The sequence below is a fragment of the Argiope bruennichi genome, chromosome X1, assembly GCF_947563725.1.
Source record: "Argiope bruennichi chromosome X1, qqArgBrue1.1, whole genome shotgun sequence".
NCBI lineage: Eukaryota > Metazoa > Arthropoda > Arachnida > Araneae > Araneidae > Argiope > Argiope bruennichi.
This window is the reverse complement of record NC_079162.1, coordinates 5,568,561-5,584,477: the sequence shown is the minus strand read 5'-3', so window position 1 is coordinate 5,584,477 and position 15,917 is coordinate 5,568,561. Positions and strand designations below refer to the sequence as shown.

General features: G+C 38.6%; 1 protein-coding gene across 1 annotated transcript in view; it reads left to right on the top strand.

Annotated features, from left to right (window-relative positions):
- The window catches only part of LOC129958787 (acyl-CoA dehydrogenase family member 11-like), a 220,242-nt gene that overhangs the window by 140,204 nt on the left and 64,121 nt on the right, over nucleotides 1–15,917 (top strand). Inside the window, exons 6-8 of the mRNA XM_056071462.1 lie at nucleotides 1,238–1,387; nucleotides 9,358–9,452; nucleotides 11,338–11,473. Of these exons, the coding sequence (XP_055927437.1) occupies nucleotides 1,238–1,387; nucleotides 9,358–9,452; nucleotides 11,338–11,473 (381 nt within the window). The remainder of the gene's footprint in view (nucleotides 1–1,237; nucleotides 1,388–9,357; nucleotides 9,453–11,337; nucleotides 11,474–15,917) is intronic.

Below are 15,917 nucleotides of genomic sequence, written 5' to 3'. Positions count from 1 at the left end.
CTTTATCATGTCTGGTTTTATAGTTTGGTATATGATTTTACCATTTGCTTGGCGCAGCATGATCAAGTATGGTCCTTGCGCCAAAAAACCCTAACGAACGAACTCGAATGTCTCTTTGCTAAATTAATAATCTTTGCTAAATTAATAATATCTATGGCAGTGGTGTAATCATAGGACTTGCCAAATGACTGAAGTCCACTATCTTAAGGAGTTCGGAACTCTTAAGATTGATGCCGTTATAATTGTTGAGATGCAATCACCACTACTACCCTATTCTTCAGGTCAAAATAATGGGAGAAGGTTTTCCAGAGATCTATTTATATCGCGGCTCTAAGAACTTTTTACAAAAGAAAGATTAAGAAGCTGAGAGAAAGAGACAAAAAAAAAGTTCTCTGAAAAAATAAAAAGAAGGCCTTAAGTTAATATCCTTAAAGCTAAATTAAAAACTAATGATAAAAATGCACTCTGACGGGAGGGAAAAGAAAAGAAAGCAATCAGATTCTCTATTCCGAATGCTGTGAGTACTCAGAATTTCAGTATTTACGATTAAGTGATGCTACACATATATACACATATTTAAGATTCTATTTTTAATGAACTAAAAAAGCATGGTTTCGAAAATTGCCTTTATTCTAAGCAAAGAACATGACTCATTTATGACACGATTGTTCATAAATACATCAATGTCACATACATTAATTCCGTACTTTTTAGAAAAGTAAATTTTCTAAACTCTAGAGATATTTTTTTAAAAAAATTGCCTAAAATTTTCAGATTCTAAAGAATATTTTACAAACCAAATCACACTTTTACTCAGTAAGGAACATAGTATATATGGCTGAAGCACAATATGTATAATGAAATCGTATACTCTTTGCTGCAATATATGTAAATTAATAACAAAATAAGCATATGAATAACTAAATTTCATCATTTATTTATATATTAGCTATATATTTAAAGATAAGATCCTGAAAAATATACGCATTTAAGAAAAATTCGATTCTTATGAGGCTTAGTCGATTATTTTTGTTGAATTAGGAAATGTATCTTAGGATTAATGCATTTAAAATGTAGTTTATAAACATTTTTAAAACAATTTCTGACACAAATAAATGTTTTGACTTTCGCAATCTTTTTTTATGTGTATGGATTTCAATAAAGTACTTTTGTAGAATTTTTGCTTAAATACAGAAAAGCAATACGCACTCATATTTCAGCTTTCTTTTGTAACTAGAATGAAACTGGGCTAACAATGTTTTGCGTCGAAACGAGGAATTCTGAAGGGCAGTTCAACAATATTCAGATGGTGAAGCTGAAAAACAAACTGGGAACTCGAGGACTTCCAACGGCAGAACTTCTTCTCGATGGTTGCATTGCATATAAGGTACGTTTGCATAGTCAGTTAAGAGTATTATAAATTAAAAATAAGAGAAAGTTATACGATGCTATTTCTTTAATTTACCTTTTGTTAAATAAAAGAACTCATTTCTCTAAAGAAGAAAATAAAATCCAAAATACTGTCAATAAGTATTCGGCTTTTTTTTTCAATGTGTCATGTAGTTGCAAAATTTTCTATTTCATTTTTTTTTAAATTCCTTTTTCGACGATTTTAGAGCCATTTGATCTCTTCTATCTTTCCTCACCCCCTTCTTTAAAAGATTTCTTTGAAAGCCTCTAATATCAGCTGTGCTCGCATGTCCATGTGAGCCATCATTACGCACACATTCTCGATTCCATACGCATGCTTCGTTCGATTATAAATGCTGATGGACCTCCTCGACTGACAACAATCTGATTAATTTTCGCTCCGCCTGTTTATTGCTTCTCTATTCAATTTTCACTTGAGCACGCTTTATATAATTAATATCTGCCTTCTGATTCAATTCTGATGGATATTCTCAAAGCTCAGATTTGATTCAGACAAGTTTTCCGATCAGAAAACATATAAGAGAAAGACTGTTTCTATTTACATCATTATATAGAACAGACATTTTTATTATTTTTTACATGAAGCAGAAAGGCGTTTTCCCCCCTTTAGTATCTTGAAGGTGAAATATGAGGACACATTCTGAATAATATGTAATTAAATATTTTTATTATTTTTATTTACGAAAGAACTGACTGCCTGAAATTGGGAATACTTATTTTGCAAGAAATGGTTCAAAATTTAAGTTAGAAAAGCACTTCTTACCAATAGTTCAAATCTGAATTAATATACAGGGTGTTTCAGTGAACCATTTCAGAACTTCTAAGAGGGGTAGAGTACATCCTGACGAACCAAAATCATATACCCATGGGCAGTCAGAAATGCTTTCCTGACGGGATAGATGGCGTTGTGCGAAAAGTCCGAGCTTTCGTGCAGGGAATCTTCATTTCGCACAAGAACGCCAAGTTAGTAGGATGGATGATTACACGATCGCAGAGTTAGCCGATATGCATTTGGCATACGGGGCTGCAAATTGTAGTGGGCCAGCCGCATAGCGTTTGTACGCGGAGCGATAACCGACGAGGCGTATTCCCAGTCATAATTTCTTTGCAAGACTGCACCAGAGGTTAGCTGAGACAGGTTCATTAGAAAGAGCTCACAGGGACAGGGTAAGAACAACACGGACTGCAGACGCCGAACAGAATGTGCTGCAGCATGTACAGGGGAATCCAAGAACGAGTACACGAAGTGTAGCAAACGCAGTCGGTGTTTCCCATTGCAGCGTCAGGAGGATTCTCAGAGCAGAAGACATGCATCCGTTTCACGTGCAGCGTGTCCAGACACAGAAACCGGAGGATTATGTACCTCGTATTGCTTTCGCACAGTGGTACCTGGGAAAATGTGCTACAAATCCCCTTTTTCCTGCTGAAGTGTTGTTTTCCGATGAGGCATCCTTCACAAGGGAAGGAATTTTCAACACGCATAACGACCATATCTGGGCGGTCGAGAACCCGCATGCAATACGACGTCGTGCAGCACAAAATCGATTTTCGGTCAATGTATGGGCCGGTATTGTGGGAGATCACCTCATCGGACCTTACCTGTTACCGGGTCGTCTAACCGGACCTACGTAACCGGTCCCGTGTGTTGGCCTGCTCGGTCACCCGACTTATCATGTCTTGATTTTTATTTCTGTGGTCATATGAAATCGCTGGTTTATGACACCCCTGTTGACACTGCTGAGGAGCTCGTTGCAAGAATCGCAGTAGCTGCCGGAGAGATTCGAGATATGCCTTTAGTATTCCAGAATGTTCGGCCCCTCAGGGGCTCACCTACTATAGGTGAGTACGGGTGTCCCAATCCCGAGGTTCCCAGGGATCTTTACTCCCTTCATACTTATTCTCCTCTACGCCTTCTGCTATTTACTTGACCCTTCCATCCCTCGACGGCAAGCGAGGGAGCTCTCCATGAGAAGCTGTCGCCGCTCTGTTTGCTTCTTGCTTCTCATGGACAGCCAAAACCCCACGTGTTTGCCGTGCGTGGCGACCCATTAGAAAGACGGGTGGTACACTGTGGTCCCCGGTGTATCAATCGGCTGGTACCTAGTCACCTGAGTGGCTAGTCTGCCAGGGATCAAGCGAAGGGGTTACTCCTTGGGCTTGGCGTTAAGGGTGGTCACTGTCCCCGGGGGTAACTCCCAGCGTATAGGTACCGATTAGCACTAGGGTGGATGCTGAGGCTGGGAATGACCAGAGCCGGTAATTGCCTTCCCATGTTGGGCTCCGTGGTGGGCGGTGCCGTCGGACCCGAATCACTTGCTATATCGTATGGGCTCCTCCAAACGTGGTCCCTTCAGTGGGCATAGAAACATTCCAATATCTTCCAACATATCTTATCATTTCGATCCATTTTACATTGTAAAGCGAGTTTCTGCAAATAACGAAACTTTTCAAACTGTCTCTCCCTTCCTTGTGCAAAAGGCTATAACGGCAACAGTTGGCGATGTTAAATCCATTCGTAAAATGCGCTCTGGTGACTTGCTTGTTGAGGTGAATTCTCGTAAGCAAGCCCGGCAGATTCAAAAATTAAAAGCACTGGGAAATATACCAATAACTGTAAGTCCTCACCAGTCGTTGAATACCTCTAAAGGTGTCATTACCTGCGGGGAACTCTTAAATGTCCCCATAGATATAATAAAATCAGAAATGAAACGCAAAGAGTTATAGATGTCCGCCGCATCACTATACGGCGTAATGGACAACTCCTTGAAACAAAACATCACATCTTAACGTTTCAGACACCCAAACTACCAGAATTTGTTTACGCAGGTTATATACGACGCCCAGTAAGGCCGTACATTCCGAACCCACTTAGATGCTTTCAGTGCCAGCGATTTGGCCATTCTAAAGTTAATTGCCGCGGGTCTTTAACATGTGCCCGCTGTGCAGAAAAAGGGCATGATAGCCAGGAATGTTCCACACAGGAAAAGTGTGTGAACTGTAAAGGCGATCACCCTTCCTTTTCTCGATCATGTCCCAGCTGGCAGCTTGAAAAACAAGTAATAACAATAAAAATCAAAGAAGATCTTTCATATCCCGAAGCCAGGCGTAGAGTTCAAGCACAAACTCCTACTCCTGGTAAAAGTTACGCTTCTGTTGTTCAGAACACCTTTTGCGCAAACTGTTCGTGTAATAATTGTGTAAAATTTCACACTGATTCAAAACCACCTGAAAATATTAGGAATTCTGATTCTGAACATTCTAGCAATAGTACACTTGACAGACCCAAGAAACCACAAAAGAAATCGAAGAAAAAATTGCAAAACTCGCTGACGTTAAAGTTAGCAAAACGCGGTATTTCGAAACAGGAACTGCCTTTAAAATTGAAAAAGTCGGCTTCTAAAAATTCCGTCGCTTTAGGACTTGCGACGCAGGGTATAGTCCACAAGGACTTGTCGTCCATATTTGGTGGCATGCCCAAAAGTCCAGATCGCCTTTCTCTCCATCCATCAGATGAGGATGAGGATGAGGATTTGCACATAAGTTGTGAGGTTTCCGCAACTCTACCACATGCGCCTATTAACTTGCCTGCAATCTCAAATTCTTAATGGGTACCTTCATTTCCTGGAATTGTCGCGGCCTTCGGTCCAAACTTTTTGACATTAAGACCATTATGAACACGTTTCATCCTGTTTGTTTTGGTCTTCAAGAGACCTTCTTGAAGTCCAATATTCCAATTAAATTACGCGGTTATAATTGTGCTCGGAACGATGCAGACACTGAATCTCATAGTTCGGGAGGGGTGTGTATCTTCTCCTCTAATATATATCCGAGCACACCTCTCACTTTACAAACTTCTCTACAGGCTGTGGCTGTTCAAGTTCAGACACGAATTTTGGTCACAGTCTGTTGTATTTATCTACCGCCTCACGATGTCATACGTCAGCAAGATCTTGACCAGTTAGTAGACCAGCTTCCTAAGCCTTTTATTTTATGTGGCGATTTCAATGGACATAGCACTTTGTGGGGTTCAGATAGTACAAACTCTCGAGGGCGGCAGATCGAACAGTTTATAACAAATAACTGTATCTGTCTGCTCAATAATGATGAGAAGACGTACTTTCATGAACCCACACGTAGCTTTCATAGCCTTGATCTAGCCATGTGTTCTCCTGAACTCTTGCCATCGTTGACCTTTACAGTCAGCAAAGATCTACATAATAGTGATCATTTTCCTATTATTGTCTCCCATGCCCACAGCGGCGGTGCGACTCCCTGTCCTCCGCGGTTTCTATTCCAGCGGGCAGACTGGGATAATTTCAAGCAATTGGCAGATATCACCGAGAACATGATCAGTACTTACGACATCACGGAAGCAGTACAAAATGTCATCAACTGCATAATAAGCTCCGCGAATTCTACTATTCCGAAGACTTCCCCACGTCTAAGAAAATTTCGTAGACCGTGGTGGAATGAAGCTTGTCGCGACAGTCATAAAAACCAAAAAAAACGTTGGAGTATTTTTCGAAGGTATCCGACAACAGAAAATCTGATTGCATTTAAGCGTGCCAAAGCTCTTGCTCGTCGATTTCGTTGTCAAAGTCAGAGAGATTCTTGGATAAAATTCGTATCCTCCATTACATCCTACACTTCCAGTAAACATATGTGGAAAAAAGTAAAGGCCGCTAATGGAATATATAGTGAAACCTCCATTCCTGTTTTAAATACAGGAAATATGGTGCACTCAACCCCATTAGATGTTGCCAATATTCTTGGTCAAGCATTCTCACAAGTGTCTGCTATTGATTCTTACAGTCCTACGTTTATGGCTATTAAGAATCGCGCGGAACGGTTGCGTCTGCGCTTTAATGACCGACGCCCTTTTCCATATAACTGCGAATTTAGGATGTTTGAACTGGAAACGGCTTTATCTAAAGCCAATGATACAAGTCCTGGCCCAGATGGGATCACATATAATATGCTCCGCCATTTGAATGCAACTTCCCTTACGCATCTGTTAATATTATTTAACAGAATATGGATTGAACAGAAGTACCCTTCACAATGGTGCGAGGCTATTGTGATCCCAATCTTAAAACCTGGTAAGGAACCATCAAATCCTTTGAACTACCGACCAATTGCTCTGACGAGTTGCCTTTGTAAGACCTTTGAGCGCATGGTCAATGCCCGTCTGATATTCGAATTGGAGAAAAACGGATGCATATCCTCGTTGCAGAGTGGTTTCCGTAGAGGTCGGTCTACTTTTGACAACCTAATTCTACTGGAAACCCAGATACGCAACGCATTTGTTAGGAGGAACCACCTTATCTCCATATTCTTTGATATTGAGAAGGCGTACGACCGTGCTTGGCGCTTTGGAATACTTTCTACAATTTTTAACTTGGGTTTTAGGGGAAACCTCCCCATATTTTTACAAAACTTTTTATCTCATCGGACTTTCAGAGTTCGCTTTGGCAACACTTATTCATCTAATTTTATCCAAGCTGAGGGAGTTCCTCAGGGAAGTGTCCTCAGTGTCACTCTTTTTATTGTTCATCTTAATCAAATTTTAACTCTTTTACCTTCATCTGTTCATGGATCACTTTATGTTGATGACTTGCAGATCTCATGCCAAGGCAGCAATATGAATTTAATAGAACGGCAATTGCAAAATGCCGTTAATAAAGTGGTAGATTGGTGCGACAAGAACGGGCACACTATCTCTCCGGAGAAGAGCCAATGCGTCCATTTTTGCAGGAAAAGAAATGTACACCTTGATCCGAATATTCATATTCGGAATATTTCAATTCCAGTGGTGAATGAAATTCGGTTTTTGGGAGTGATTTTTGACCGAAAGCTCACTTTCCTTCCTCACATCTTAAGCCTACGACAGAAGTGTGAGAAATCACTAAATATTCTAAAAGTTCTGTCTAAAACATCTTGGGGTGCCGATAGAACCTCCCTACTACGAATTTATCAAGCAGTTGTACTTTCTCGCATTGATTATGCCTGCATGGTGTATGGGTCTGCACGCTCTACGGCTTTGCGGCAATTGGATACCGTACACCACACTGCTCTAAGAATCTGTTCAGGAGCATTTCGCACTTCTCCAGTAGAGAGCCTGTATGTTATTTGCCATCAACCCTCTCTCTCTTTAAGACGTTTAAAGTTATCTATTTTATACTATTACCGCACAAGATCTGTCAATAATCACCCTATTTGTCATATGAATCTTCCCATTGGTCTTCGCAGACTATATGATGCCCGCCCCTCACATGTTCTTCCTTTCAATGAGAGAGCAAAATTGCTCATGCGTGATTCGGACCTTTCAAATGTCACTATCACGACTGATGATTCTTTTTGCTTTCCGCCTTGGGATGTCCCATACTTTTCATTTCTGAATCCATTTGCAGGTTTTGATAAGTCCTCCACTTCTTCTGTTGTTTATCAGCAGCTTTTTCTTTATCATCGCTGTCAGTATTCTTCTTTCACACCAATCTTTACAGATGGTTCCCGATCAGATGGGTATGTCGGTTGCGGCATCATAATTCCATCTGATACTCTAAGCTATCGCCTACACAACTCTTGTTCCGTTTTCACGGCTGAGTTGGTGGCAATTTTCTGTGCTCTTCGGGAAATCTTGCCACTTTCTGAGCGTAATTTTATTATTTATACTGACAGTCTGAGTGCTTTGGAGACACTCTCCCATTATCAATATCAGACGCATCCAGTTGCCTTACAAATTTTGTGCACACTAAGACTCCTAGAAAACAAGGGTTTCAAAATACTTTTTTGTTGGATCCCAGGGCATGCAGGTATTTCAGGTAATGAAAGGGCAGATTTTGAAGCTAAATCTGCAACACTATTTCTAACACAATCTCTACCATATTGTGATGCTAAGCGGTCCCTTGTACGACATATCTTTTCTAAATGGCAGATGGCATGGGATCTGCAGATCCACAATAAGTTGCATTTCATCAAGCCCACAGTTGGTTTATGGCCTACTCTACGACAACGTGAGGATGATGTCAAAATGACTCGTCTCCGTATAGGGCATACTCGATATACTCACCGCCATCTCCTTTTTGGTGAAAGGGCACCAATATGCTCCAAATGTCATATTGAGATAAGCATTCAACATGTTTTGATTGTCTGTCCTAATTTTGAAGTTCATCGTCGTTACTTCTTCCACTCGTCAAATCTTAACATGCAAGACCTGGTGGGTGAAACATACCATCCAAATATTTTTAAATTTTTAAAATCTATCAATTTTTTTACTTGTATCTGACATTTATTGCTATATTCCTCTGTATACTACTGAACTTTTAAAACATTTCCTTTTTTTCTCAACTATAAAAAATTATTTTTATTGTAAATTAGTAATCATTGTTACATTTAAATTTCCTGCATTCATTGCGACTTTAAAAAAAATGTCCGTTTTTTAAATTTTAATCACATGCTATATGGGATGAAATTGAACCATATGCTTGGCGCAGTATGGCCAAAATTGGCTTTTGCGCCATTAAACCCAACAACAACAACATCCAGAATGTTCGGATGTCCATGCGTCAGAGATGTGAGGCATGCATTGTAGCCCATGGAAGAAACTTCGGACACTTACTTTAATCCATGTACCTTTTGCTTCTTTTCATGTATTATTAAAACGATTTCTCATTTACGGTCTCTTTTCTTTATGGTGCTTGTGTGTACAACACCGCTTCAGGAAAGCATTTCCGACCCCACATTGCTCTATGATTTCGAGTTGTCAGGATGTATCCTATCCCTCTTAGAAGTTCTGAAACGGTTCACTGAAACACCCTGTATAATAACAAATGATTTTATATAAAACTAACAATTTTTTACAAGCAAAAGTACATGAAATATATGCTTTGATCTTTGTAGTAAAGTTCATGATTTAATTGTTTTTAGATGTCTCAAGAAGGTCGCGGAATAGCTTCAATATCACACATGTTGAATACTACGCGTGTACATAATTCTTTGAGTTCTGTTGGTTACATGCGAAAGTAAGGATCAATTCTTTTGGTTTTATAATAGTGATATTGATTATAATAATGAATGAAATATTAATGAATGATATTTATGTAAACATAACAATATATATTACATAATAATAAACAAAAGGAAAATTTGAATTTTTTTTTATAATTAAATCTCCATTTTTAAAGTAGGTTGTTGAAGAAAATGAGCACTTTTTCATCTTTGAAATCTGTGTCCAAGATTGCATGCCAATAATTTCATAATTGTTAATAATACTTTAATTTAATATTAATAGAATATTATGAATAGAAATAACTCCATTTTTTCAATGACGAAATTTTTTATTTATAAATATGAATATTCCTGTAGTATCCCTCATATTATACATGTTTACTTTAAATGTTCAGATTTTTCTGTAACTGTATATACTTAAACTGTCTTTTTTTTATGAGGAACTGGAAAACAATTGCCTCAAATTTCTGTTTTTCTGAAATATTTTTAAATTTGCTGAAGATCTGGTTTAGATAAGCTATTTTCATTCATTGACATTTGTGACACTAAACTACAATTTCTTCGGAGATTTTCCCTTGCAACTAACGTTTTCAATAAGGCATTCAAAGTGATTTTCTTTCATTAAATTATTTTTTCAAATATTTCGGAATTGGAGTATTTGATTGAGAAAAGGAAACAAAAACGATCGAGTGAAACTGAAAATAATTATTGTTCAAAAACTATTTTCATACATACTGTTATTTAACTTGACTTATTTTTTATTTGTAAAGATATCCTGACGTGTTACAGATTTGAATATTTGAGTGTTCTAGATAAAACTACAATATTTTATATTTTCAAATGTTAATTTCTAGTTGAGCTAATTAAATATTGATTCAAAAGAGGTGATAGATGAATACCTTATAGAGAAGTTCAGAAAAAATTGATTTTAAGATTCTTAATAATTTATAATAATGAATTCGAAATTAAAGATTAAAACGCATGTAATAGTTGGAATAAAAGAATTCTTTTAGTGAAATAATAAAAATGTGATTTTGAAGACAGTTTTTAGTAAATGTATTGATATTCATCTAATTGGTGCATTCATTATTTTCTGTTCATTCTTAAGCACATTTAACAGGAAACTGATTTGCTCATCAAATTTATACACAGGGACATATCAAACACTTAATTTTTTACAATTACATCTGGATATCTACTTTCAATTACAAATTTTCATTAAATAAGGTGGGAATACATTTTGATTTCTGATAAAAGAAAGTTTCAAAATTAGATTTTATATGGCCTTACAGTAAGAAAGTATTGATTAGTAAAATGGTATTTTTTTACATTCATCCATGCACATACTATTTATTAAAAGGATGTAATCTGAAATCCCTTAATTAACTCTTTTTAAGTTTTGAAAAGCAATCATATATTAAATTAATTGCAGTATTTACAAAACTTTTAAAAATGGACATTTTCGACAAAGTTGTATCCATCCTTTATCTAACAATTCTTGCATGCCAACTCATTATAGAAATATGCCATCTTTTAGGAAACCTTATTACTACGTACACAACTGCAAGCAAAGAATTTTATATTCTTCGGAATTTGTACTACTTCTCTGTTATACCTTCAATTTCTCAAACTTCATTTCCCTTTATTATTAAGTCGAAGTTGTAACTGTTGACTAATCAGTATGCTTATTTAGAAAATTTATTTCAAGCATTAATAAAGCATATTAAATAATTTATACAAGCATTAATTTATTTTTTGTTTCTAGAAAACAAGTGATTTCCTTTTTTCTAGAAAACAAGTGATACAATTCTTTTCTGTTTTTCTAAAATCTGTAAACAATTTCTATAGAGTTATTATTCTAGAAAAATGTTGAAATTTAAACAAGTGTTTGTTTTTCAGGATTTTGTTGCTGTCTCGAGATTATAGTCGAAAAAGAGTAGCATTTGGAAGAACACTTAGTGAAACTCCTTTACATATGCGTATATTAAGTAATATGGAAATAGAAACCAGAGGTTCTTTATTATTATTATTAAAGGTACAAGAGACACCCTTTGTTATGATGCCATCTAATATGATATTCATTAATTAAATCCATTTATTTTTATTTGATGAACTATTTTTTGCACTAATTTCGGACGGTGTATTTCAGGACGGCTGAGAGCTGTTGTTATTAAAATGTTTTAAATTTACATAAAAGAATGTTTGATTGATTTGTGAGATCAATCAATACCTGGAAACCATTACGAATAATAAAGATATTTTATTAATACTGCTCTATAACTTATCTTAAATTTTACTCATTTTTTAAAACGACTAACAATAGCCTTCATGTAATCTCCGCCAGTAAAAAGCTCTTCTGCGGGAAAAATTGCCATTGGCAACGCATGAAAGATTTTCAGTATGGATATACAGTGTAGAAGAAATTATGCTCTCAAACATATTTTAGTTGTTCCAAAGAAAACATATGACTTCCAAACCGACAAGAGAATCAAATGTCCTTGGCATTGTATTTAGAAGCATCAAGACTAGGTTTCAAATTAAATATGAATCAAATTCTTAATCTTGGTCTCTAAATAAAATCTGGAAGAAATAAATAATTTTTTAAATTTCTTATAAAAATGCAATTAGTCTTGCACTCCACACTCTACCATGACTCGAGCAGGATACTAAAGTTTAATAATTTTGAGAGAAATGTTCTTCACTTTTCTAGAATTTGAGATGTGATATGTTCGCAAGCATTTTTACCCCTTTGTTATGGTTCATGAATCTGAGCTGTGTACGAATTATCATAATTATATATTTATTTTCTCAAATTAAGTCAATCATAAACGTTATAATTCGCTACAAAAATGATGAGCAATCCCAAGACAATTGAAGTGTTTCATGGATTTTAATTGAATAAATACGGCAGCAAATTTTCAGAATAAAAGGCATTTCTAATTCGAAGGGAAAATGTCACAGTTAAGGGGTTAATAATCGATAGTCCCGTTTTCTTTTAATTTTGCAGTCTGCAAGGATCTATTCCTAGTCTTTAGCCCCTCAGGGGCTCACCTACTTTAGGTGAGTACGGGTGTCCCAATCCCGAGGTACCCAGGGATCTTTACTCCCTTTCAGTTCGCTCTCCTCTCCGCCTTCTGCTGTCTGCTATGTCTTTCCTTCCCTCGACGGCAAGCGAGGGAGCTCTCCATGAGAAACTGTCGCCGCTCTGTTTGCTTCTTGCTTCTCATGGACAGCCAAAACCCCACGTGTTGGCCGTGCGTGGCAACCCATTTGACAGACGGATGGTGTACTGTGGTCCCCTGTACATCAATCGGCTGGTCGCTGGCCACCTAAGTGGTTAGTTTGCTAGGGATCAAGCGAAGGGGTTACTCCTTGGGCTTGGCGTTAAGGGTGGTCACTGTCCCCGGGGGTAACTCCGTGCGTATAGGTTCCGGCTAGCACCAAGGTAAGCGCCGAGGCTGGGAATGGCCAGAGCCAGTGGCTGCCTTCCCTTGTTGGGTTCCGTGGTGGGCGGTACCGTCGGGCCCGAATCACTCACAATATCGTATGGCTCCTCCCAAAAAGGGTCCCTTCAGTGGGCATCATAAAGCACCAGTTCCTTTAAAAAGTTCTTACCATTTTGATAGTTTTTTTGTTATTAAGCGGATGTCAAATTCAAATGAAACATTCAATAATGTATCACCATTTCTTGTACAAAAGGCTGTAACGGGAACAGTCGGCGATGTAACATCAATAAAAAAAATGCGCTCTGGTGACTTGCTTGTTGAGGTTAATTCTCGAAAGCAAGCCCAGCAGATTCAAAAACTAAATAATTTGGCTACAATACCGGTTACTGTAAATCCACACCAATCCTTGAACACCTCTAAAGGTGTGATTAACTGCGGGGAGTTGCTAAATGTTCCCTTGGAAGTAATTATTTCAGAAATGAAACCACAGGGTGTCACAAATGTCCGCCGCATCACTCTTCGGCGTGATGGTGAGCTTCTTGAGACAAAACATCATATTTTAACATCTAATACACCTAAACTGCCAGAATTTGCTTATGCCGGCTACATCAGACTACCTGCCCGTCCATACATACCGAACCCTCTTAGATGTTTCCATTGCCAGCGCTTTGGACATTCGAAAGTGAATTGCCGCGGGTCCTTAACATGTGCCCGTTGTGCAGGTAAAGGGCATGATAGCCAGCAGTGTACCACAGAAGAAAAGTGCGTAAACTGTGGTGGCGATCACCCTTCTTATTCTCGCTCATGCCCGCGCTGGATACTAGAGAAACAAATCACCACAGTTAAGTTCAAAGAAGACCTTACATATCCCGAAGCCAGGCGTAAGGTTCAGGCGCAAACACCTACTCCTGGTAAAAGTTATGCTTCAGTACTTCAAAACACCTTTTGTTCAAATTGCACCTGCGCAAACTGTGTGAAAAACGCTGAAAAAACCAAACCATCTGGAAAACTTACAGATTCTGATTCTGAACAATCTATTAATACGCCTGACACTCCTAAGGTTGTAAATACAAAGTCTAAACGCAAAAAACAAAGCTCACTAACATTAAAACTTGCAAAACGTGGTCTTTCACAAAAAGATTTGTGTCTGAAATTAAAAAAGTCAACATCCAAAAATTCCGTCGCTTTGGGAATGGTGATGCAGGGTAATGTCCACAAGGATTTAACAACGATCTTTGGGGATAAGTTGCATAGCCCTGATATAAAATTACATCCCTCTGAAGATGAAGATGAGCTTGAAATGAGTTGCGATGATCCGTCAACTCAGACTAATGCCTCTGTTCCTTCTCCGACCCCCCTCAGGGGCTCACCTACTATAGGTGAGTACGGGTGTCCCAATCCCGAGGTACCCAGGGATCTATACTCCCTTTATGTTTATACTCCTCTTCGCCTTCTGCTTTCTGCCTTGTTTTTTCTTTCCCTCGACGGCAAGCGAGGGAGCTCTCCATGAGAAGCTGTCGCCGCTCTGTTTGCTTCTTGCTTCTCATGGACAGCCAAAACCCCACGTGTTTGCCGTGCGTGGTGACCCATTTGAAAGACGGGTGGTGCACTGTGGTCCCCTGTGCATCAATCGGCTGGTAGCTAATCACCTAAGTGGCTAGTCTGCTAGGGATCAAGCGAAGGGGTTACTCCTTGGGCTTGGCGTTAAGGGTGGTCACTGTCCCCGGGGGTAACTCCGAGCGTATAGGTTCCGGCTAGCACCAAGGTAAGCGCCGAGGCTGGGTATGGCCAGAGCCGGTGGCTGCCTTCCCTTGTTGGGCTCCGTGGTGGGCGGTGCCGTCGGGCCCGAATCGTATCCAATATCGTATGGCTCCTCCCAAGAAGGGTCCCTTTAGTGGGCGTCATTTTGTACCTGTATCTTCAAACTTAGATAATCATTTTGATAAATACTTTGTCTTGAAACGTATTTCCGAAAAAAACGAAACATTTGAAAGCGTGTCGCCATTTTTGGTGCAGAAAGCGATCGCAGCAACAGTCGGTGATGTAACATCTATTCGCAAGATGCGTTCTGGTGACTTGCTGGTAGAGGTTAATTCTCGTAAACAAGCTCACCAAATTCAAAAATTAAAAGCCTTGTCAACAGTTCCTGTCAGTGTCAGCCCCCATCACTCATTAAATATATCGAAGGGTGTTATCACTTGTGGGGAAATATTTAATCTCCCTGTAGATTTAATTGCAGCTGAAATGAAATCCCAAGGTGTCACACATGTACAACGCATTACTATCCGACGAGATGGTAATGTTCTAGAAACCAAACATCATATCCTGACTTTCAAATCACCAAAATTACCAGAATTTGTCTATGCAGGGTATATAAAATTGCCTGTCAGACCATACATTCCCAATCCTTTAAGATGTTTTAATTGTCAGCGTTATGGACACTCTAAAGCAAATTGCCGCGGGACACTCACTTGTGCCCGCTGTGCTGCTAAAGACCACGATAGCCAGCAATGTTCTGCACCCGAAAAGTGCGTGAACTGTGGAGGCAGTCATGCGTCATACTCTAGATTATGCGAACGTTGGCAACTTGAAAAGAAAATAATAACTCTTAAAATCAAAGAAAACATTTCGTATCCTGAAGCTAGGCGAAAACTTTCACCACAAACGCCTACTGCTGGTCTGAGCTATGCATCTGCTCTGCAAAAATCCTTCTGTGTAAATTGTTTGTGTCCGAATTGTACAAAAACTACCAATCGCTCAAAAATAACTAAAAAGAAATCCGATTCAGATACAGAACAATCTGTAAACAGCACATCTGACACTGGCATACCAACTAAACCTAATTCAAAAAATAAGTTACAAAAATCACTGAAGCTAAAACTTGCAAAGCGTGGTCAAACGCAGAAAGAACTATCTGCGAAATTGAAAAAATCATCTTCAAAAAATTCTGTCGCATTAGGACTTGCAGCTCGGGGAAACGCCCACAAGGATTTAACATCCGTATTTGGTGGCATATTAAATACTCCCGATCTG